General features: G+C 40.1%; 3 protein-coding genes across 4 annotated transcripts in view; 2 read left to right on the plus strand and 1 right to left on the minus strand.

Annotated features, from left to right (window-relative positions):
* Positions 1-18,327, minus strand: part of zer1 (zyg-11 related, cell cycle regulator) — a 29,638-nt gene extending 11,311 nt beyond the window's left edge. The window contains exons 1-12 of the mRNA XM_044174048.1: positions 18,192-18,327; positions 16,908-17,125; positions 16,622-16,772; positions 13,170-13,624; positions 11,959-12,132; positions 11,708-11,822; positions 8,541-8,687; positions 8,229-8,402; positions 7,178-7,393; positions 1,000-1,041; positions 577-696; positions 258-373 (exon numbers count right to left, since the gene is read on the minus strand). Of these exons, the coding sequence (XP_044029983.1) occupies positions 258-373; positions 577-696; positions 1,000-1,041; positions 7,178-7,393; positions 8,229-8,402; positions 8,541-8,687; positions 11,708-11,822; positions 11,959-12,132; positions 13,170-13,624; positions 16,622-16,772; positions 16,908-17,074 (1,877 nt within the window). The 5' untranslated portion in view covers positions 17,075-17,125; positions 18,192-18,327. The remainder of the gene's footprint in view (positions 1-257; positions 374-576; positions 697-999; positions 1,042-7,177; positions 7,394-8,228; positions 8,403-8,540; positions 8,688-11,707; positions 11,823-11,958; positions 12,133-13,169; positions 13,625-16,621; positions 16,773-16,907; positions 17,126-18,191) is intronic.
* On the plus strand, positions 3,088-7,166 carry LOC122865519. The gene is made up of 2 exons (XM_044174049.1): positions 3,088-6,366; positions 6,940-7,166. The coding sequence occupies exons 1-2, from the start codon at positions 5,597-5,599 to the stop codon at positions 6,947-6,949; spliced, it is 780 nt and encodes a 259-aa protein (XP_044029984.1). The 5' UTR covers positions 3,088-5,596; the 3' UTR covers positions 6,950-7,166.
* A 1,881-nt stretch (positions 18,328-20,208) lies between the features above and the next one.
* tbc1d13 (TBC1 domain family, member 13) overlaps positions 20,209-25,321 on the plus strand; it is a 26,104-nt gene continuing 20,991 nt past the window's right edge. The window contains exons 1-3 of one of the 2 annotated variants that reach the window (XM_044173913.1): positions 20,209-20,418; positions 22,211-22,284; positions 22,380-22,420. In XM_044173913.1, the coding sequence (XP_044029848.1) occupies positions 20,396-20,418; positions 22,211-22,284; positions 22,380-22,420 (138 nt within the window). In that variant the 5' untranslated portion in view covers positions 20,209-20,395. The remainder of the gene's footprint in view (positions 20,419-22,210; positions 22,285-22,379; positions 22,421-25,321) is intronic. The other variant, XM_044173912.1, reaches the window with a different exon arrangement.

Here is a 25,321-nt window from a genome sequence, read left to right on the forward strand (position 1 = left end):
CCACATTAATTTAGGCTGTATCACACGGGCTGTTTGTAAATAATCAAATTAAAAGCAGAGAGTTTATTAAATTATCAGACATGAGCTGTGTGTCAAACAGCAGGTAATGTGAATATTCACTTGTATTTCAAAGATATTTTGATAAGCAAGTGTCTGATAGGTTGTTACTGTTTTATTAATGACAGGTACACTAGAAAGGTCGACCAGAATCCTTCTAGAATCATTTTACTCTCCACTTGTTTCAACAGTTCTCTTACCTGAATACAGTGATGAACTGTGGGGTAAGCAGCTGTGGCCTCAGTGCTTTGACCTCAGCAACATTTCCCAAAAGCCCCAACATGTTGCGGTGAAGCTCCTGCTTGTCTGGAAACTCCTGCAGTAAAATCATACAACGAGAGGTATTTTATTAAACAGTGGAAACATCAAGAGACTACTGCCGTAATAGTCCAAAAGCATGGTTTATAATCTATCGATATATTTCTAACATGTATGGAACAAATCCTGAAGGCAGCTAAGTGAATTCTTATGGTTTCAGAAAAGTCACAACAGGTGCAGCATGGGTGAGTGTGGAATTACCTGTAGACACTCCAGAAAGAGACTCATGCCCCGACAGTTGAGGAACATCTGACAGTTGTCGGGCGTCTCATCAGTGATGTTCCACAGAGCACTCCAGGAAAACTCCATCACCTGGTCACACTGAAGGGAGAGAAACACACAACCTTTTTAGAATCCCCTTACTTTTGACTGTAACAGTTAGACAAACATATGTGATGGAGGTATGGTTGTTTGACTCTGTTTTTTTGGGCACCAGGGCACCCCGGATATTTTACATTTGAAAAATAAACTTCTTAATAGACTCTGGATCAATGTCTGCTCAGCTGTGAAATAATATTCTACCAAATAATGTGCTTCCTGGTAAACAACTGAGTCAGGCTTGTGTCTTTAAAGCAAAACAATTTCAAGTTCAAAAGATCCAGGAGGAGTAAAACTGAGACTCACCATTCTGTCCTGCAGCTTCTTCTGAATTAAATTCAGCATTGTCTGTGAAGGAGGAAATAAGAGTCAGGAAAAAAACATATAAAAACTTTAGACATAGTCAGCAAGACTGTCCAACTGATTAAATTTTGTGCGCATGCGCCAATGTGCATGCTGTCTGTTGCTGCTGCTCTGTCCCGTCGTCTTACTTTTTCCAACTTTTAGCTTTCCTTTTTCTTCAAAACTTTTAACTTTAACTTTTGTGTTAGTGTAATTTAAACGACACTCTTTATGAAAATGAGAGTAGAGAGTGTTTTGGGGGGTTTTTTCACCATGAAACTTCTTCTCCTGCTAATTGGTCAGGGCACCGCTGCAGAACAGCTGTTTGGCCGCATTATTTACACCAGGGAACAGCTGATCACGCTGAAGCCGAGCAGCATGGCACCCAGGACAACCGATATCCCAACTGAGATCTGGAGGAGAACACAACGAGGATGCAGAGGTGGAACGAAGCGGCGAGGGAAGAGAGAGGGGTCCAGACAAAAGAGACTTAAGAAGAAGAGATTTAAGCTGTGTCTGCCCTCTCTCGTCATGGGCAACGTGAGATCACTGGCGAATAAAATGGACGAGCTAACGGCGTTAGTCAACAACACATGGTGTAACTCTGGTCACATTACTATCAAGCAGAGTATCTGTAGCCCGGACATTGAGCTAGCTCACAGAGTTAGCTGCGGGACTCTGGCCATATTATCTGCCACATGAATTCTCACATGCCATGGTAGCAAAAGAGTTTCCCCTCGGGGATCAATAAAGTATTTCTGATTCTGATTGTTGTGGCTGTTTACAAACTGGGATGCACTCTGTGAGCCTCATGGAGAGGACATTGATGGGCTCACTGAGTGCGTTACATTAACTTCTGTGTGGACTGCAATGTCCCAAATAAGATGGTCCATTGTTATCCAAATAACAAACCGTGGGTAACAAAGGACATCAAAGACATCCTGAATGCTAAGAGGAGGACCTTTACCGATGGTATGCCCGAGGTGAGGGCATACAGGCTGACCTGAAGGTTAAGATCAGGGAGGCAAAGGAGAAGTACAGAAGGAAGCTGGAGTGGAAACTCCAGCAGAACAACATGAGAGAGGTCTGGAGCGCAATGAAGAGCATCACTGGCTTCAGACCCAGTAGTAGCAGAGGAGTTGAAGGCAGCTTGGACAGGGCCAACAAACTTAATCTGTTCTTTAACAGATTCTACACACCAGCTCCTGCTCATCTCCCCTCTAACTCAGCTGCTGTCGGCCCTCAGACTCCTCTGAGTCCACTGCTCCCCCCCTCCATCTTCCTGGGAGAGTCCTACTCCCCTCAACAACGGCTCTCAGGCTAACGGCCCTCTCCAGACTGACGACTCCCCTCTTCCCCACCTGTAACCTCTGCTGTGTGCCTGACTGCTGACCAGGTGAGAGGACAGCTGATGAAACTCCACTCAAACAAGGCTGCAGGCCCCGATGGAGTTAGCCCCGGGGTGCTAAAAGCCTGTGCCCCCCAGCTTTGTGGAGTCCTTCAACATGTCTTCAAACTGAGACAGACTCAACAAACTGATCCGTAAGGCCAGTGACATTGTGGGGGTGGAGCTGGACTCTGTCGGTGGTGTCAGAGAGGAGGATGCTGGCCAAACTACACGCCAACTTGGACAGTGTCTCCCACCCACTCCATGACGTGCTGGTCAAACAAAGGAGTACCTTCAGCGAAAGACTCATCCCCCCAAAATGTACCACAGAGCGCCACAGGAAGTCATTCCTGCCTGTGGCCATCAAACTCTTTAACTCCTCCCTCTAAGTGTCAGTCTATATGATCCTAAATCACTAAACTGGACATTGGATCATTAACATCACTGCAATACTTGAAATAATTATGCAATATTCTCTGTTTAATACTCCTGTACAATATACTCTGTATTCAGTTTTAAATTCCCTATTTATTCATACTTCTATTACTGCTGTGCAATATCTACCATCTCATAATCATCTTAATAAGCTACACTTAACTTGACAGTACTCATTATTGCACTATTACTTATTACTTATATTATTACATTGTATTATACCATACATACTTAACCTCTAAATCCACTTTGGTACTTACACTTATTTTAGCTTTTATACTTATAGCCACTTTGTACTAATTTATTTTACCTGTATTATAGCGTATTATATTTTGATTTGCTTAGTACATGGTATTATAACTAGTATGTGTGCTTGCACAGATTTGACTGACCAACACATTGCAAGATTATGTTGCATTGCATGGCTGCAAAAGTAGAGCCAGGAAGAACATTTTTGCTGGATTATTCTGCATCTATTGTCTACTGTCTTTTTTTTAATGGTAGACATAAGAGTTACATCAACATTCCCCAGGCATTTATCACCTTCAAGTTTCCAAAGCTTCCCCAAGTTCACAATTCTCCAAAATGTAAGAAAGGGACTCCAAACCTCATGAAATTTGGCTGATTTCTTTTTCATTGTGTATGTTAATTTTTCAAAGACAAGGCATGCAGACAGCTCTTTAAGCCAACAGAAGTGCTTTTTACATTCTTCCAGCAAAGAGAGATCAAGCCTCTTGCTTGTAATAGACATAAATCGGTCATTTTCTTCTTTCTCTTTGCTGTTTAATGAACAATCCCCTGGGTACAAATTAAGAATACAGTTTAGGGCAATCAGGGATTGGATTTAAGGTAATTTGAGAAATACATTTTAGAATTTACATATTCTAATAGCTTCTTCCTACTCTGTATGTGAGAAGAGTCCACCCCAGATGAACGATGCAATTTAGGATCTGAAGTGCAGTTGAAGTCACCTGCCATAAGGGCTTTCCCTGGGAGAGAAGCAACCTTAATAAAAATACATTTTCAAAGAATTTGAGGTTATCATCGTTTGGGACATATACACTGATCATGTTTATCTTTTCATTTACCAGTGTACCCTGGACAATTAAATATCTACCCTCTATATCACAAATTATGTTGTCCACCCTAAAGGGGACAGATCTGTGAATCAGGATCATCACCCCTTGGGTGTAAGATTAGTAAGAGGCTGAAATTACTTGCCTGGGCCATCTCCTCTTTATCTTCATAATTTCATCAGTAGGTAGGTTCCATGAAGATACACGACTGATGATTTAAGTTGTTTAAGCCTACTAATTACTTTAGCTAATTTAATCAAGCCACTACCATTCCAGGACAAACTTTAAATTTATATTAGAGGCCATATCAAACATAATCAAGTATGAGGAATGCCAACCATGTCATAGATGTAATGAAAATAAGCACCAATGTGTCTATAAATTGTAATCTTGTTTTTAAAACAATTAGACCGCATGTCACTTATAACCCCCAAATTAATCCCATCGCTGTCTCAAGACAGTGAGACTTCCCTCGCAACATTAAGAGCGAACTAATAAAGAAGAGCAGACAAGAACTGGCGAGTCACAAAATAAACCAACCTCCCGTTTACAATCAGCATAATGCAATAAACGAACAAGAAAATATACATGTGTATTTGGCTGCTGTGGGGGGTTAAAACCACATCAATATACTGTGACGATTAGCAGAGGGCGCAACAGTTTAGGCTGCATCTCAACCCATCATAAACTAAAACACCGCCAAATGCTACATGAAAGCAACTATACCTTTCCTTAATAGCCGAAAAAGCAAAGTTCAAGTTGAGTGTTCACATTGTCTTTTGCAGCCGGAAAATTCAGTCACTGACTGTTCATCCCAATGGAATTGAAAAAACATGACATGGTGATCTTCGAACATTATCCTGCCCTTGTTCCTGGCTGTCTGCATGATTCGGATCTTGTCTTGAAAACGTAAGAACTATATTATCATGACTCGCGAACCAGAGGATTGCGGCACGCCTGGTAGTCTGTGAGCCCTTTCAATAATCAGCGGAGCAGGGAAGGTCTCCGGACCCTGGGCTTCGGGTAGCCACTTAGCAAGAAAAGCAACTGCATTGCAGATTCAAGCGTTTTTGCTGAGAACCACACGCAGGAAAAAAAGGTGAGACAACGACTCTGTAGATGAAGCATTCCTGCAGCTCATGTGGGCTGTGTGGCTGCTCCAACCTATTAACATGGGTGCCGAAATGAAAAGCAAGAGGTTCCGCGACACGCACACACTGCTCAGGTTGGCAGTGTGTCCTGGCCATTACAGACAGCTTAATACCACATCAGGTATTACTGCATGACCAAAGTAGGGTTGAGAGAAGGCGGCGCTTTGCAGAGGCATGCTCATAACTACCAGGACAGTTCTCCTTACATTCCACAGTCAGTAGAGCAAAGCTTCTATGTGGCAACTGCCTGGAGAGCCTTCCCACCATTACCTGCCGCCAAGCGACGAGTGGACCAACTACGCAGACTATTGGCAGACGGAGGGTTTGAGCTAAGACAGTGGGCCAGTAACCAGCTGTGGTAGCTCATCTGCCTACTGAAGCAAGGTCCGCCGCTACGGAACAGTGTCTAATTCAGAACCTACTCGACCCAATGGAGCGCACTTTAGGCCTGGAATTGCGCAGCAGACACTCTTGACTATCATCACCAGCCCATCAAGCATTCTGCACTGACAATGAGAACAGCCTACCATGTATTAGCCAGCCACTACGATCCTTTGGGATTTATAGTACCATATACAACACGGGCTAAAGTGCTCATCCAGCAGCTGTGGTCTAAGAGGAGGGACTGGAATGACCCTGACTTACCTCTAGAGCTGCAAGATACCTGGAGCACCTGGGAGTGCAAGCTAGACCATCTCAGCACAATATCCATCCCATGCTGCTACCTATCTGCTCCGGTAGATGATGCGGATCTGGAATATGACCTCCATGTGTTCTGTGACACATCGGAATGGGCTTACGGTGCAGTTGCCTACCTGGCAGTACAGAAGGATGGTGCCATCCGCACATCATTCAAGATGGCCAGGTCGAGGGTCACCCCTAGAAGACAGCAATCTATTCCTCGCTTAGAGCTCTACGCTGTGCTAGCTGGAGCTCAACAGGCCAAGCTTGTGGAGACGGAGATGACACTTACCCTCCACCAGACAACACTATGGACTGACTCCATGACAGTCATGGAGTGGTTCCAATCAGATTCTTGTCGTTTTAAGGTATTTGTTGGAACCTGCATGTCGGAAATTCAGGAGTTGTCAAGCTTGGCATTACGTGGACACCCAGCTGATGACATAACGCGGGGCAAACCACTCCTATCTCTGGTTGATGGTGTTGAGATTACAAAATGTCCAGCTTGTCAGCAATGGAGAGCCCAGCCAAAGGTTCCACAGCAGATCTACCGCCAGAGCACCTCAGATTCCTCTGTCCGCCCTTTTATTCAACGGCATTGATAGTTTTGGGGCTTATCTGGTCAAGGCTGGCAGGAGGTACGTGAAGCGCTGGGGTGTCCTATATAAATGTCTCACCACTCGCGCCGTCCACATTGAACTCAACTCTATGGATGTGGATGCCTTCCTCCTCACCTTACACCGATTTATTGCCAGAAGAGGTCGACCAAAGGAGATATTGTCAGATTGTGGCACCAACTTCCATGGGGTTAAGTGCGAACTTCAAGAAGCCATATTGTGGGACAGGGAGGTTCACTCGATAAAGAACACTCGTGGGTGGCAGTTGGCGGCCAGGCAGTCTCTGAAGACATCCTGTACATGGTCTTAGTGGAGGTAGAAGGGATTCTGAACTCAAAACCACTAGGCTATGCCTCAACGTCACCGATCCCGACCCCATCACTCCGGCGGGATGCAGCTTCACCTCAAGCAGTTTACACCCCAGCTGTCACAGGGCGGCGGAGGTGGTGCCACTGCCAGAACCTAGTGGATCAATTCTGGGTCCATATCACACGGAATTACCTGCCCCCTCTTCAAACCCGAGCCATCCTAACTAAATAGTTAGGATTGCTCAAATGCAAAGGGTGAATCTCCCTACAGGGATTTAAAAAGTCTAACTAAATAAAGTACTTCTTTAAACTTGACTTGTTTTTTCCAGTAGAAGTACCAGTCAAAATCAATAGCACAAATTATATCTTACCTCTTTTACCAGAAAATCTAATTTCACAATAGAGGGAAGAGTATCTGTCCCATTTTTATGGACATCTGTCAGAAATTTGAGAATGTTAAAAAGAGTAAAGCTCATTTCAGTGTTACCTTGACAAATCCCATCTTTCCCACAGCTTCCTTGTGATGGTTGTCCACCTGACAGACCAAAGCGTTGCAGAGGTGCACAGCAATTCTTTGGATGGACTCATCCTGCCTGGCTGGCTCCAGGATTTTCAGCAGCAACTGGTTGACTCGACTGTACTGGAACTCCAGCTCCTCTGGAATACTGAAGTTACACAGAGTCAAGCAGCAGTTCCTCTGGACCTTGTGTCGGGCAGGGATGGGGACACAGAGGGGGACACAGAAAGGTTTATGACTCAAACTGAAAACTCTACAAGTCTCAAGAGCAACATAATGTAGATCAAATAGGTCTAAAAGCTGACCTGGTTTTAGTTTTAATTAAGCAGCATATAGTAAAAAACTTAATTCATCAAGCATATAAGCTAATTCATGTTTCTTTGGTTTTATTTTTAATAACTATACTATACTTTCCTCATGTAAACATGACCTTTAGAGTTTTACATGTTTTTTGGTTGAACAACATTTAATTACTGTGGAAGTAATTAAGATTTTTTGATACTGATCAACAAAAAACTAGTTTAATATTAAAGTGAAAACAAAATCTCTACAAATTGTTATTTTTCTATACATAAAAACAAAATAACTGACAGAATAAGAATTCAGTCTATCAGCTTTGCCCATCTGGACACTTGGGCTGGATATTGTTTTGATCCTAGAGCAGATAAAATAGCAAACCTGTACATTTTTCGATACCCTATTTTGAAGAATATAAACATGTTTTTCTACAAATACCTTTTTTTCCACTTAATAAAAAGAAGCCAAACTTCTTAAATGTTAAATGTTGTATAAACACCAGCAGCCATACAAGAATATTGCCTTCCTAAAATACAGTCTGTCAAAATTATGATTTAAATAATAAACTGTTTAATCAAAGATTACGTTAAAAAGAGTACACACATGAGCAAGCATTCAATGCCAACATGACGTTTTTTGATACTCTGTGTTACACATTTTGGCCAGTACCAAAAAAGTGCTTTAGTTTATCAGAGATGTGGATGAGGCCACAGAGTAGACTTACAGTGACCTCCTGGTACTGCTCCATTCCATTTAGTACCACTTGAATGACCTCTCTACGCAACCGCACACTCTGGTCACTGCGATACTCTGTGTTGGTTAGGTAGAACAGAGCAGCGCTGCCAGTCACCTGGATGCTCTTATCATATTTATGGCACTTCAATGCTGCTATGACAAGCTAAAGGGACAGAAAGTGTAGAGGAGAGGTATGAGAAAGTGATACAGGCATAACATGCAGTATAATGTCACAAAGATTTAAGTGGAAGTCACTGGTGTCACCTCCTTCAAAGAACAACCCAACCTAAACTCAGCATACTTGCAAAGCTCGGAGCAGTTGGCTGCAGTGTTGTATTCTGGCGATGTCAAACAGCTGATTGATGGCTCTGTGGGCCAGCTCAGGGCGAAACTCTGTGTAAGCCTCAATGGCATTCAGGACCTGGTCTTCATTCTTTGATCCAGTCACCTGAAAAAGGCCGGCAGCACACAGATTTAACCCACAAAACAAAATCTGTTATTAAGCATTATTAATATGCACACATGACCAGACATGAAATAATACATTTTTCCATTTCAATCACTGAATGCTCTAACCAGTTTACATTGTACCTTTAACTTAGTGGGGAGTATGTTATGACACCACCATATGTACTGCCTGTGTGCCCATGAGCATTGTCAAATTTAAGAAGGAAGACCTGGTTATTTCTTTCATCACATAAAGGGTGAGTTGACCAATTTACTAAAAGGTGAAAATAAGTTTTTTCCTTCTTTTTATCTTATCGGTTTGAGGCCCTTTTCATGAATACTTAACTTAAGGTCAACTGTATATCATGTAGTGTTCATGCCACTGTCTGTTGGGTGTCTTTTTGTTTTGTGGCCCCCTAAAATTAAACACTTGCGACACATCATCACAGCTGTCGCCTTGAACGGTCCAACCAAAGATTGACTTTTCCTTCTCAGACCGTTTCTGTCATGACCTGCTCTGCTCCCTAGTTTATGTTTTCCTTTGTTTCATGTTTTTCTGTCGATGTTTCCTGTTTTATTTTGTATTTCTCCTCTTTTTCATACTTTGGCTATATCACACGTATATGTTCTTCTATGCTGTGAACACAACAGACAACAGATAGACCTATGTCATTGGTCAGTCTCCATCCCTTTGTAAAAATGAGGTACACTTCAACAGAGCTGTGACTTTGTTGTAGAGCCAAGCCAATATATTGTGCGCTGTTAGCTCATGACACCATCTCCACATTTAAGAGTAGGCTTAAGACTTTCCTCTTTGATAAAGCGTATAGTTAGGGCTGGCTCAGGTGAGTCCTGAACCATCACTTAGTTATGCTGCTATAGGCCTAGACTGCTGGGAGACTTCCCATGATGCACCTCTTTCCTCTCTCCTTCTCTCCCTCTCCATCTGTATGCATTTTTATCCCATTAATGCTCGTCTCTCTCCTCTCTCCTTCTGTTGCTTTCAGCAGGTATTTCTGCCTCCGGAGCTGCAGAGTCTGGATCTGTGGTTGTGGGCCACCTGCTGCCCCCATGTTCCTGCTCGACAACTGCTACCGCAATTGTTGTTATTGGCTCTGTTACTATTATTGTCATTTTTATTCCTATGACTATCATTCCTATTATTATTATTACTTTATTAATATTAATATTACCACTACCATAACATTATTACTATTTTAAAATTCTAGGTGGAATTTGCATTGTGCTTCTTGAATTGAACTTTATTGAATTATGGCAGATATGCTGGTATCAGTGTATACGTCAGTCAAGTAACAAAAAACTGCCGAACAGAAATGCCAAACCAGGTTTGAGGTAATTTAGAAAGAGCCTCACCATTGCAGAGTTCGTCCATCAGAGAACACTGACTAGCTGAATGTGAGTTTTTTTACACTATAAAATGTCCAGCTCAGTATGTATCTTGGTCACAATTCTTTAAAATAAAAACAAATCTAAGGGATCTGTATCAAGATTTTTTGTTTATGTTATGGGTTTGTTTAAAAAATCCTATATATTGGTGTATCAATGTTATCCATTTAGACTTACGGTTATGGTGGGGTGCTGAGAGAACTTTCAGCAAAAAATTGATTAAGTCAATTTGCAATATAACAACGAAATTATGCAGCAGAGAAAAAAAAGACCAAAGCCCAAAAAAAGACACAGAACAACGTAGCTGCACCTTCCAACTCTGAAAATGTTGTGAAAGCTAATGTTAGCTTGGCTACTGTCGAACACGTGAACTGTGAAGAATACGACAGAGATCCAATTGACAAAGCCCCTAATGCCTAGTTACAACTAAAATTGATGGTGTACTGTCTGCCATGAAAGACATGAAAGCGAGTGTAGGGGAGGCAGAAGAGCCCATCTCTAGCGCAGAATATGACATTGCCCAACTCCAGTCACATGTAAACAGTGAACGCAAAGCTCAAGTCAAGTCTCTATCTGAGACGGCGGATAACATGCCAAAGCAGGAGGAATAATCTGAGACTGGTAGGCTTTAGGGTTTGGCTGATGGTCGATTAAAAGACCCCCCTCCACACCAACACCAGGGCATACCCTGCCAAGCACACACTACCACACTTAGACAGGGTCCGAAATTAACACCAGCCAAGCGCCAAATGAGGGTAGATTTTCCGTTTGGGGAGTAAAATGTCATTACTGAAAGTGCAATAAAAGCTTTGCGAGTAAAAAGCCAACAAGAGTAATTTATCAAAACATTTAGTGCTTTACAACTGATGAATATGTATTTTAAGGAGTGTCAGCCAGAGAGCGGAAAAATGAAGCATAGGTTTATTCTAATTATTATAACAGCTCCTTGTGCCTGATTTACTAAAGGAAAAGCAGCTTATTTAATCACTACACTCTTAGAGTATCTTAAATATGGTGATGTTGGTAATCTAATGAATCAGGAGGATGACCCTAACAAATGATGCAAAGAGAGCAGATCATTGAAAGTTTGGGGTGGTGGGGAGCAGAGACTCTTTATTTATATTTATTCATTTTAATTTAATTTGACTTTCTCTTGTTTTGTTGTTGTTGTTGTTGTTTTTATGATTAGTAACATGTACTATTATTATTTACTTACTCATTCTTGTCTGTATTCCTTTACTATAAAACTTATTGTACTAGTATCTATGTTGTTGTTATTGTTGTCTTCTTGGGGGGGTGGGTACTGTCATTATTAATGTAATGTCATATTAATGTAATATCAGTCGGGATATACAGTACTCTGTAACACCTTGATGTCGTGAATTATAAAATAATACTCTATATTCTTTTTTTCTCTATATTCTCATTTCTCAAACTCACAGATGTGACGTTGAAGGTTTAGATAAGAAAATGAAACATGGTAATGAAACAATATTAATAATGACTGGCAACATCTGGATCAGGAAGCAACTGATTAGTCGCTTTATTTGTGATGCCCAAATTAACTATTATCAGCTAAAAACTGTAATGTCCGGCCCTTTACATAACCAGTACCTTATAAGCAGGGATGTGTGTCACATTACAGAGGGTGGTGTCATATAAGCCCAGAAACTGCAGGGGCCTCTTCAGCTCCTGGAAAGGATAGATGCTGCTCTTGCACGGCTCAGTGCTGAAAGAGAGAAAAACCTGGCTTGTTCAGAAGTTCATTGTTCATCTGAAAGTAAATGAAAATGTAATTGCAATTTCAAAAAACTCTGAAATAGACTTTTTTATATTCAATGTACACTCTAGAGTTGGTTACTCACCTTGGCCGACCCATAGCTTCTTCAAAGTGTGGAACTGTGCAGTTGTCCAGCATAATGTGACCCGAGATGTCCAGTGACACCAGATTGATCAGACGCTGCACAATGGCTGTCAGGATTTTCCTGGTCATCTTAAACTTAGAGGTCCGCCTGCTCTCCCGCGAGATGTCAAGATGCCTGAAGAATACAGAGTTTTATCAATGACAGTGACATATTCTTTAGCTTAGCTGCTAAAGGCTCCACTATGTTCACCACCTAGTCACTAACTGTGTCTGTTTGCTGTTCGGTGCTGAGCAGGTCGTGCACAGTGGGTTTTTAGAGCTTTTTCACATAAAACAGCTGCCTGCTGCGCCCGAAAACCACGCTAAGAGAGAGGTGAGAGTGAACCAAAACAGTAAAAAGTTGTGGGCCGGACAGATGAACAATGAGCTGAGACTCATTATAAAGCTCTGTAAAGCCAAGGGGAGCTGCAGATTCAGCTGATAATATCTGTAGGTTGATCACTATGAGCGACCCCTTTCACATTGTCACATTGTTTTCACATTGTCATTTGGTACATTATTCTAAAAAAATCGATTATAGCCACTTTAAATTAACTGACTCAAACCTCATAATTTACATTGACTGCATAATTTTAAACCACATGTAGTTGTTCCTGATTCTTCTGTTTTGACTCGTGTTTCTAAACTAATGGTGTGCAAAGGAAAATGTTTTCTGCTGCTGAAGTAGAGAAGTAGAGAGAAGACATTTTTGGAAGTGTGATGAGCATTCATACTGAAAGAAAAGGGCTATATAGTTGAGGAAATATTAAACAGCCTGATGTTGTCGGCTCACTGCTGTGGTGCTGAGTGGAGAGCTCCAGTAAAGTAACTTTCTCCAACTCACACTTGTGACACTATAAGGTCATGTTTCTAGATAATAAAATGAAACACTGTTAATAATGACTGGCTTGAATGAGTCCATAAACATGTTCAACTCTACAACTTCAGTCCAGAGGATAATAAGATTTTAACTTGGATGAAAGAGATGAAGCTACACAGAACTTAAGTTCAAATGCAGTTTTCTACCAGCACGTCAGTAAAATTTGTGTCGTGTTTTATCACTTATATATATGACACAGGCATGATCAACTGGCAATATATACAAGGACTGGATACCAGGGTGTGTTAAGAGCATAATGACAATTTATACATAAAAGCCCCCTCCCACCTTACCTGAGATTAACAATCTCCACCACTGTACTGATCAACTCCTCTGACAGGTCCACATTGTAGAGAACAAGAGATGCCAGTCTGTCTTTCCACTGGGTGAGAAAAGCTGTTCCCAGCAATTGTACATTAGACAGATCTAGTGAGGTGAGTGACTTCAGGGGTTTGAGAAGGGTCTCAGCATCCACCTCGTCAGGCAGGCCGCCTAAATTGAGTAACCTGAGGCGGTTGAACCCCTGGAAGTTAAAGTCCGTTTCTAATGCTTGCCTAGAAGCAGGGCTCTCCTCCTCCTCATCCTCGGTGTCTTCATTGCAGGCGAGTGGGGCACCGCCCTTCCTGTAGAAGATGTGGCTGCAGCCGAAGAGACAAAGAGACACCAAGGTCTCACGGAAGCAAGTCAGTGTTTTCAAGCTGCGGGATGACAGACTATTGCAGTAGGTGAGGTGGAGCTCAATCAGGTCCTGGCAGAACATACAAAGTAAATGATTACTGAGCATCAGTGAATCATTTTGAAATTGTATCCATACTGATCTAAGTATACTGTAATCCTTAATGACTGGGTTATCCTTTACAAACTGCTGTACAAAAATCAACTACAGGGATGGGAGCCACAGGTTAGCTTACAATACAAGACTCTCACGATTCATTACCCATCATAACTATGCCACGACAATACAGGCAATTCTGCAATATGTTGCCAGAAAATCATCTACACTTATTCACAATATCTGTGAAACTAATGTAAACATACCTTTACAATAGGAAAATGTTGTGTCAAACATTCTCATAGAGAACTAAGATGGTACAATGGCTAACAAACTACTTTTAAAACACATACTAACACACATTTATACATGTTCCATCATTTCAGTGTCAGAAGCCTCCTTTCCACTGCATGGTACCGCTCAGCTCGACTCGCCATGACATCATCTTCAACGCGACACAAACACAGGAACTCTCGCTGGATCCTTTCATCGGCAACCAAACAGAGGAACGTCTGCACTTTGCCAACTGACCATGGCGTGGTTTTACGGGCTGCCATTTTTTAAATTCTGGGTCGAGTGAATGTAAGAATTGCGGTTGCTATTGACGGTAGCAATGTCCTGTGTCGTGCAACTGATGATTCTAGTGACGATCAGTGGTGGAAGAAGTACTCAGATCTGTTACTTAAGTAAAAGTAACAACACTACAATGTAAAAATACACTGTTACAAGTAAAAGTCCTGCATTAAAAATCTTACTTAAGTACATAAGTATTGGCATCAAAATATACTTAAAGTACCAAAAGTAAAAGTACTCATTATGCAAAATGGCCCTTTTCAGAATATATATACACATATATTATAATATATATTACATTACTGGATTAAAATTAGTTATACATTAATATGTAAGAATCACTCATGTTGCATTTGATAAAGGTGGAGCTCATTTGAATTACTTTATATACTGCTGTGTAGCTTAATCTATAATAATATATCATAATTTATTAGTTGATTTATATTTTGTATAAATAATCTGAATCTGAAAAAGTAACTCGTAACTAAAGTTGTCAAATAAATGTAGTGGAGTAAAAAGTATAAAATTTGCCTCTGAATTGTAATGAAGTAGAAGTATAAAGTAGCATAAAGTGGAAATGCTCAAGTAAAGTACAAGTACCTCAAAATTGTACTTAAGTAAAGTAAATGTACTTAATTACATTCCACCTCTGGCGACGAGTCTCTCTGACCAATCAGTGGTCTTTTAGTATCGGCTCAGCTCACTTAGAACGTCAATCAAGGTGATACCAAAAAAGTATCAGGTACTATCCACTTCTGCCAATGAAAAACCAAAAAAGAATGGTTCCTAGCGAGTCAAGCCGAGCCAAGCTGTGCCGTACCATGCAGCGGAAATGAGGCAAGACAGGCCCAACGTGGCAAAAGTCTGAACTGTCAGAAAACAGAACAATTCCAGAAATGTTTGGAGTAAAAGAAGGATATATGACTGGACATCACACAGTAATATAATATAATATATAGCAATATAATACTATATCTATTATTTTTTCCATTCCCACACTTGCAGGAGAAGTAGCTTGCACAGGGCACTGAACATCAGTGTACCCATGTCCATGTTTGTAGATCTACCATTATTCTCCTAAAGTATAATTACATACCCCAAGTAACCAACACATCCCTTTGAACAAAACATGTCACATTAGGAAATATTGAAAAATTACTGTACGTGTACTACCCATTTCTATTTTATTTGTATTTTTGCCTTTTTCTCACCAATTTGGAATGACCACCAATATCACCCACCAATATCACTAACTGCATTCAAAAGGGCCAAGCTGGTGGGAGAAGAATACTGCACCCCAATCAACTTTAGTAACAGCAACTTTAGTTTTTTTCATGACATTATGTATTAGACTCCCAGTAAGATTCAGTATGCTGTCTGTAGACAGATTTGTTTCTATTTCACATCTTACGTATGTTTCCCACAGATGTCCCACGATTCTGAGAACTAAAAGGCATTCATACTGTAAAAGGCAACACTGATCAGATGTATGTTTCAAAAATAGAATAGAATATTTCACTCACTATCACAAAGAATGGCAATATCTAATTCAAAAAGTAGACTATAATGAAAGCTATATTAAAGGAACACTGATATTTTGGGAAATATACGTTTGTTTAAGGTCTTACCAGGAGTTAGATTATCTATATCAATTTTATCTCTGTGCATTCAGAACAGAGAGTGGTCCAAGACTTGTTTAGCCTAGCAAACCAACCATAACTGCTGAGTAAATCCCATGCATTATGATAAAAAACAGCTGACATCATGTTCCTTCATGCACAAAGAAAGAAAGTACTTTGAAAAGGTGAAGGGTTCCTCCTCAACCTGAAGGAAATTAATGCTGACAATAAAACGTTATATTCACTGGCTTAATTATTACAATAAAGTCGAACCTAAACTGTCCATTAGAATCGTTCACTGATTTCTAAAACTGTGTGCACGCACACTGACAGTACGAATGGTAGATCAGAACTGGACCAGGAAGCTAGCAGTTTTCCAAAATCTAATAGACATTTACAATTGACAGTTTGGTTGATAATCTGAAGTTTCTGCTTAGTTTTCATTTCCAAATAAAAGGTTTAGATAATGTGATTGCTTGTGTTATGTTGCTTTATACACACTGTATACTGGTGTCATCGTGTCTATGTCTCTATAATTAAGTTGGTAAGAGAATGTTATTATAACCTGATGGGAATGATGGCCAAAACTACAAAAAGACTCACTGAGGGTGTAAAAAACAATAATAGTTCCTTTAATTTTGTGAAAAAAAAGTGAAAGACTAAAGGTACTTTTAATATCTACATTTTCTAGTTGAGATGTTCCACAGAGGTGAACATGAAAATGTTATAATAAAGAGCTTATTGTGAAAAACTAGTCATTGACAAATTTTCGGCATCCTACCTGTTTTCTAATGGCCTCCAGATCTCTGTCACGTACAAAGTCTTCTCTCAGCTGTACCCTGGTCAGTCTGGTGCTTCGAGGGTCCGAGAATAGTTGGAAGAAGCTCTCCTCTGGTTCAAAGTTACTGTCTGTGTGGACCAACTCCATATATCTGTTTAAACAAAAAAACCAACATGGAATCAAAAGTCCCTTTCAGACATGGAATCTGTAATACTGTAGCAAACATGGGCCATTTTGAGAGACTGAAAATTCTGAAATTGGGTAAACATCAATTAATGTTACATACGTGTTGACCAGCTTGTCGCAGATTTCGCTAGGAAGGAAGATGTCTGAGCGCAGGCAGAGCTTGTTCCTGAATCCCTGGTAGCACATGGTCTTCCTGAGGTTCTTCAGGCAGAAGACCGTTGCCAGAGTCATGAGGCTGTCAGGGTTGTCTCCTGCTTTGGCTGCCATGTTAGCCTCTTCTTCTCCGGCTCAGATCAACGACAGGGCAGTGCAGGGGACCTTAGGAGGCGTGCATTGAACACAGGAAAGGGTTAGGAGCAATTTCTTTTCACAAGAGGCTGCTTCTGGTGGGAAACAGCAAAAAAGTTCCCCTTGACATTCTGAGTTTAATAATTCATATTTCCAATGTGAGGATTAAATGGTAGTGCTGATTAAAAGAACAAATGTGAATAAAATTAGTGCACATGTAAAGTCACAGTAATTAGAACTGCCACATTAAGCTAATATCTGCATCTTTTTTCCACTATTCTGGGCATTCATTGCAGCTAAACATTAAGGTTTTAGGTTAATATATCTTTTTCTTATGTAAGATGTGTTTTGTGGAGCCTTTTTGGCCAGAAACCATGTGACAAACAAAAAAATAAACTGATTTTAATAAGTGTTATACACTCAGTGTTCTACAAACTCTTACTGTATTACCCATGTCTACTAAATTAAATGGTAGACATGGTAAATGGTAATGTCATACTAAACTGAGCCCATGTATACATTATAAGACCACCTCTTTGCAGGCATTGCAGACCTTTGTTGTTGGCTACTTTGGAACAACTTGTTTCAACATTACTAATAAAATTAACTTATTTACATTAAGCTGAAAGACTCCTGCTGATAAGCTGAAGCTAATAACTGCTAACCCTAGCTTGCCCTGTGTTTTGGTTGGTACTGCTAGTTTGTTAGTTAACCAACATAGCAATGAATCCTGAGGGAGACACAGCAGACTGTTACTAAGTTAGCTAGCTAGCTAGCGACACTGTAGAATTATTTACTTTAATAACACTAACACTCGATAGCTACTGACAAACAGACAACAAGTGTTAGCCTACTCACTCACAACAACCCAAAATACCAAAATGCAACACTTGTTATTCTAAGTTAAGCATTAGCTTGCCGATACGGTGCATTTCAGCGTCTAAATTAGCTTATGGCTAACGATGACTTTCCCTGCTATGATGTTAGCTCCGTTAGCTAGTGGGGCTAGCGCTAGCTAAGAACTCTGTGTGGAAATGCAGGCTACAAACAGTGGTCAGCGGTATTTGAGCGCATGGCTCATCAGGCAGTGCTCTACCTTAGCTTTCGCCAAGACTATGTGTCTTGATGACGGCGAGAAATTGAGTTATTATCACCAGTCTTCACTCATCTGATTTTCGTTTTCGTCCGATGTCAACAAACAGACTCCTCCTCCTACTTCTACTCCTCCTACTTCTACTCCTCCTCTTTTTTCCCATCTCTTCCTCCTCTTCATCTTATTCTTCTTCTCCCATCACTCGTCCCTCCACTTCCTATTTTATACTCCTATAGTATATTATTATTATTGTGTTACCAATACATATCTCCTCCGCTTATTTTATTTACCTAATACATTACTATTATTATTATTATTATCAGTAGTAGTGGTAGGACTAGTAGTAATAGTTGTAGTAGTACTGTATAACGCACTTGACAAGAAAAACATTGGCTGCAATACTATTAGAGAAAATGGAGGCAGTGTTTTTCTAAATCCATCCATATAAAAAAGTTAGTTGCTTTGAAATATTTCTGTTTAACCAGCCTTAAACGAGAATATATTTTATTTTTTAATCAAAACTATTTAGAAGAAACATAAAGGAATTCTGATTGCTCTCCCTCTCCTTGTTGTCCACCCTATTATGCAAATAAACTGTGTGCCAAACTGTTAAAACATGGTTTATGCTGTGTTATAATTCTTTGGATATTTACTTATCTGTGAAATTATAGAAATTACTTTCTCAGAGTCCAAGTGGGCAACTGCCCTGTGGCCCCAGTCCCCCAGGAGCCCTACAAGCCCCAGATTCACTGTGTGTAAATTAGTTATAAATGTTACAAATTTGCACCGCTAAAGAATGACATCAACTGAGGCAGGTACAACAATGTTACCTGATCTTGTGGCCCTGTTTTGTAGAGGGGCCATGTGTTAAAATCTATCAAAAGGGGCCCAACAGCAAATTTACCCCATTAAGGGGGACCCTAATCCTGCCATGTCAGTGTCCTCTGCAGAGCTTTCCTTCCACACTGTTTACATGCACAGGAATAAATGCAAGAACTTGTTTCATCAAGGCAAACTTTTTTATTTATTTAAATATTTAGCTAGTTACAATCTTTAAACAAACAAAGACTTATTTGGTGTCTTTGGTAGAGAGGCATAGAAATGACTACTGTGCAGGCACACGTGGTACTAGACTAGACAAACATCAGACAGTCATACCACACATACTGCATGTGTATTCATCACTATGTGTTTTCAGGCAGTATGACATGCAGTGGCATGCAGCTGTCGAGGGGGGAAAGTGAGTGACTAACGCTTGGTCTACTGGAAATTTGGTATCAATATTCCTGGTCCCCAGAGGATGGATCTCATACCTTTTTGGGAACCTCCTGACCTGTCATAATACCACCATCATGCTGAAATTTCCACATGTACACAAAATCTAACGGGGACATTAGAAATTTACTGAGCACATTCACCTTCCCAAAGTGATAAACCCCCTCTTGACCCCAGAACCTCATCTCTAGCTCAGACCACCACAAAGAGACACAAAACGACCACAAAGACATGCAGAACAACCACAAAGAGATGTCCACAGAGACATGCAAAACATATATTTAGTGTGTCGTTCCTCTTTCAAATCACTTTTAAAGTTTTGACTTTTATAATAGCGCAAGCCTTGTGGATCGTATTGCACAACTAAATTAAGATCAGTCAACCAATATGCACAGCCTCAGATCCAAAACAGCGCATACATCCAGACAGTAACTTACTCATTCCTGCACACGTTCATTCATACTGCTGTTTTTACTAACACTAATCCACCAACCAACCATGCCAAACAGTAATACTGCCCAGCACCTTCAATTTTGACAATAACACACCTGTAATTAATTAATTTACATTTAGTTGTTTGGAAGAAGACATCTATCAATAACTGCACATGTATTATGTAAATTCTAAGTTTAATAAATTATTAATTTATGTTTAGGAAATCATTGAAACAAGAAGACCTGAAATGAAACCTATGTTAAGTTTATTAATGGCATTGGGGAACCAGTTAGGAACAAGGCGGTTTTGGTGAGGGAACAGTCCCAACATATGGACCCACTCACTGACACGCAGGTTGACTCTGGACGGAACAGCGGCGTGCTCTGCGCCCACTGCGCTGTTGCGAAGACGGAAGCGGTAGGAGGACTTCCCTCTGGCCAATAATAATAATTCATTTTTGGAAACAGTTAAAGGAATACACCGCCGCCTGCCCAGACATGTCTACTGCGTACAGAAACAGGTGAGACATATCATAATGTTTGTTCTTGCATGTTGATGGTGGACGCACGGACAGTCAAAAACTGGTGGAACATCATTTATTGTAGCAGCTAGCGTCCTAACCGCAAAACTGGTGTTAACGTCAGCGTTAAGCTAGCAGCAACAGCAGCTCAGCTAACCAAACATAAGCTGAGTTTAGGTTTTAGGCAAGAGTTGCAAAGACATACAATTCGTAAATGCTAATATGTTTTTGCTCAGTTTAAAACGTCACATTTAATGTCAAAAACAGCGAGCCATTGGGGCGTTTGACAAGTTAACTAAGTTAATACAGCAACTTCATCGTTTTTAAGTAGCTACGCTAACTCCCTGTTAGCACATCAGCTGACACATCATACTTCCTCAAGCTCTAACTAGCTAACAATTAGCTATCATCCAGCTAGCTATATTAGCTGACAGTGTGTTTCTGTCAGTGCATGGGTGAAAACAAATGTGAATTATCGCCAGTGAGACTGTCGTTCTGACGTTAAATTAGCAATGGCAAATTAGCCAAACTATGCTTACTTGGCAAAAACGCTTTGGACTCAGTTTCGAAAGACTGTTTTAATCAATTTCTCCATGTAACGTAATTACCTTTTAACCTACAGTGTAAAACTGTTAACTACATGTAAGAACTATTAACATCGGTTGATTGTATATGTTTTGTACATCTCATCTTATTTTTAAAGTGTTATTTTTTCCTCAAATATATATACCATCCCATACTGTACTATCTTACACCACAGCTCATAATGAAGAGGTTTGACGTTCATAATAAACAGGATTTGTTCTGGCTGAAAATGAGGCAAATGTGGTTTCTCAACCATAATCTGTTGAATTTTGATTTATTTTTTAATAGGAAAATAAATGCACATGCTGCAGATCTGTAGCGGATGCGCAAGGCCCCATAGACAATCTCATAACTATATAATAGAAAAAAAGACTGATTTGGTGATAAAACATATGTTTTTAATTAAAACAATAAATACTAAAAAGGGTACTTTTTACTGACCACCTCACTTATTCAACAAATCCCACCCGAGGAAGATCTTTTTACCATATGGTACTTAAAAAACACCGAAATACTGGACACAGCTGGTACACCTGCATCAAAATGCAGTAACTCTAATATTTATGAAGCTTATCATATTCAGTTTTTTTTGTGTGTCGAAGAGGTGTTGGTGCTCTGTTTGAAGGCTGTAGTTTGTGCTGTTGTAGCTATTAGATTGCATTATACGAATAGGGCTTCAAATATTTTGACGACTGTGGCCAAAGTATTGGCTGAACAAGTGGATGTATGCTCAGAATCCCAAAATGATCTGTGTCGAGTGCATGAATAGTGAGGTCGCAGTGAGTTGGGGTTGTAATTTGTGCTTTGTTTTGTGTTGGTTTGCATTATAAAGTGGTAGTTACAAAGCAGTATAAACATCTTTCTATCAAGTGCAATTCAGTGCATCAAACTACTACAAACAACAAAACAATACAGTTATTACTGCTGGATTCAGTAGAGTCCATGTCTCATGGTTGCGGTGCTGTCTAACAGAAAAAAAACTTTAGCATGTAGTCAATGTTTGTAGGTTTATATATCACATCCATAATGGTTGAATTTTTACTAACTAAAGAGTTAGGACATTATACCAAAGCATCTGTTCATGTAGACCACATGTTAACATTTATGAGTTTAACATTATGTTCTTAATAGTACAAGAGGTATTTTGTCACCAGGCAGTAATTCAGAAATGAAATTGGTTCTAACCTAGCCTTGTTTCTTATTTCAGGATACAGGAATTCAAAGTAGCCTTGAGTGAAGAAAATATAAACTTGAAGACACTGAGGGAGCTGTGCTTCAATGGTAAATTTCACACCTACATGTTTTTTGTGCTGATAACATTAGTGTAGATATTTTATTGTTCTGTATTTGACCATCCTTTTCTTTATTCTACTCAGGAATCCCATTTGAAGGAGGCATACGAGCGCTGTGTTGGAAAGTAAGTTGCCCTGCCTCCATATTGTTTTAGTAAACTTTGTGTGTATGACACATTTTTGTATTCCTAAACCTCACAAACCCTGTTAACTGCACAAACTGCTTGTTTCCACTTGATGAATGCCACCTGTTGACGAGGTGGTGTGCAATCATGAGACTTGATCATTAGCATAATCGACTCTCCCAAACTGTTGTACAAGACTACCTGTTCCACTCCATTTGTGGGCATTCACAAAAAATATACACTGCAGGGTTTCAGGTCCTGCTGACATCAGCAGAACAAAACATGATAAATTAGCAGTGTCAGTAGTGATATCAGGGGACCAGAAAAAATGAGAAAATATTACTACTGTTGTGAGTGATGTGTCATCACAGAGCCGTACTATGACAGAAATAAAGAAGGAATGGTTTGTCATGAAGTTAAATGCCAAAAAACTTTGTACATAAAAGCTGTTCGTGACATGTCAGAGTCACTAAGATGGACGACAGAACACATTCCATTGTAGCTGATATTACACTGTCAGGTGTTATCACAAAGCATGCCCACCTGACCTGCATGAAGACCCTGACGCAGCTGTTGGAGTGTGAGAATTGTCTGAGCAACTACTGAATTGTATACCTCTCAGTAAAGTTTTTAGTAGATTTCTGTAACATATTTGTGCTGCAAATTATTCAGATGAAGACATTATAATTCTTAGGTAAAATAAGTGTGTTTCCCCCTGTGAAGATCAGGTCAGACAATGTGTAACTGACTTGTACGACAGGTCTGGACCTTCTTGCAAATGTCTTTCGTACCTAAGAGAAAATTCTAAATAGGGAAAAAATTGGTAGGGCTGTACCGAATAGTTCGAAGCTTCATTCATAACGTTGACATTCGAATGCTGGGCAGCGTTTTTTTGTTTGTTTTCTGTGCTTGTCTCTTCATTCTGCTTAAACCCGGTTTTTCTGCACAGTTGCAGATAAAGATTAGGTGGTGTGTGATCCAAACATTTTCAATAATTCCAAAGTGTTGCAAAGTCCAAAAGTCAAACTTTATTGAAAAAAGATAGCTGTAATCATTTCCAAAATTCACAGCATGTTTTTATCTAAAGAAATATTCTGCTTCAATCCATATTTGTTGGCGTTTAACCTTTCAAAAACAAAATTTTCACTGCGGTCAAAGACCTGTTTGCTCTCCCGCTTGCCGCTCACAAAGGGAGGCAGCACCTGTACTAACAGGGCGGTCTAACAGCAGTCTAACAGCACCACAAATGACATTTATATATCCACAATAACTAAATATCTATTTCGGCTCTAACACTGTTATAGTAAATTACTTAAGTCGTTACCAAAAAAGATATTTTTTTAGGGTGATGACGTCATAAAATATGATATAATATAAGCAACATTCGAAAACCTCAATAGAAGCTTTGAATGTAAATAAAATGACATTCGGTACAACCCTAGAAAATGGTGAATGATCAAATCTGTTTGTATGATTGGTTCTTGCGTGAGGCTGAATATGTGCCAAACTTTACTTGGCTGAAATCAAACCTAATGAGTTCAGACATGAAGACAGGGGATCACACAACAGCTTAATCTTTTAGTATTAGCCCCTTTCAATCTTAGTAGACACAATGCTTTACAAAGCCTTTCATCCACTCACCCACGCACACACACTCACGCAGCAATGGCAGTGGAGCCGCATGTAAAGCAAAGGCCTCAGGGTGCTTTTCATTACGCTCACTTACGCTTCCTCGCGTCCTCTCTCCTCCCGTGACCCGGAAATCGTTCCCCCTCTGCCATCATGGCGGATCTTCCAATCCCTTAAATGCACCTCGAGGAGACGAGGAGCGAGGAGGCTTCTGGAGGAAACACAGGTGTGTCCTACGCGGAAGTCTTTTGTTAAGTGGGGTGACGTATAGATGCCGCACCTCCACATGTTTACAGATAATATAATAGAACACAGTTACATGGTGAGATGCAATATAATGCATCTAGAATATACAGGATCATTTAATTGCAAAGTGTTGTGGCATCACACAAAGCAGCAGTTTGTTTTTTGTTTGTTTTTTATTTTACAATACAATCGACACACACACATTCTCATGCAGCTTTGTGGTGTGTTATTGTGTAGATAACAATAATGCAAGTAAATAAATAGCCTAAGTAACCATAGCAAATAGCACTGATCTGTACATAAATTAGAAGATTTAAAAGGAATATTAAATGATGATTAAATCAACAACAATTATAATACTACTAATAATCAGCTATGTTAAACAATTCACATATCTGAATGAATAAAGGAATCTTGTATATGTAAGACTTATAGGCCTATAAGAGATTTTCATATCTCTATCTATGAACGATACAGTAAGGTTTTGAATGGTTCTTAAATAAGGGCTTCTGTGGACATTCGTACCAGTCAGTTTGACAGGTGATGCAGCTGTGCAGCACGTCGCAAGTAACAGACGTCGCTTAAGACTGACGCTATGGAACCAAGGATTTCTCATTTGGCAGCTTTCTTCCTCGCATCTCTCTCACATCCTCGCTGGGAGGAGCTAAGACGGAAGAAACGGAAGAAAGGAAACGAGTGAGGGAAGCGAGGAGACACGTTAGCATAATGAAAAGCACCCTCAGTGTCTTCCTCAAGGACGGATGTGGACAGGAGGAGCCAGGGATCGAACCGTGACCCGTTCTCTCGCCTGAGCCACAGCCACCTCATATAAAATATTCAAATATTTCATGTCAACTCATCTGACTCAACAGGAACAAACAACACACAATACACTACACCTTTTTTGAAGATTTCCCTTATGGAGTTTTCAAGTTACAATAACATTTTTCCACACTTTTTGATACCACGTACGTATTCTGTGTCTACTTATTCCAACACTTTATGGAGGTTTGTATGATGCTTATT

Source organism: Siniperca chuatsi, linkage group LG18 (assembly GCF_020085105.1).
Source record: "Siniperca chuatsi isolate FFG_IHB_CAS linkage group LG18, ASM2008510v1, whole genome shotgun sequence".
NCBI lineage: Eukaryota > Metazoa > Chordata > Actinopteri > Centrarchiformes > Sinipercidae > Siniperca > Siniperca chuatsi.

Bases quoted from the DNA above. Each gene is read 5' to 3' on its own strand.
- LOC122865519 (XM_044174049.1), top strand. From the start codon at position 5,597: ATGAGAACAGCCTACCATGTATTAGCCAGCCACTACGATCCTTTGGGA.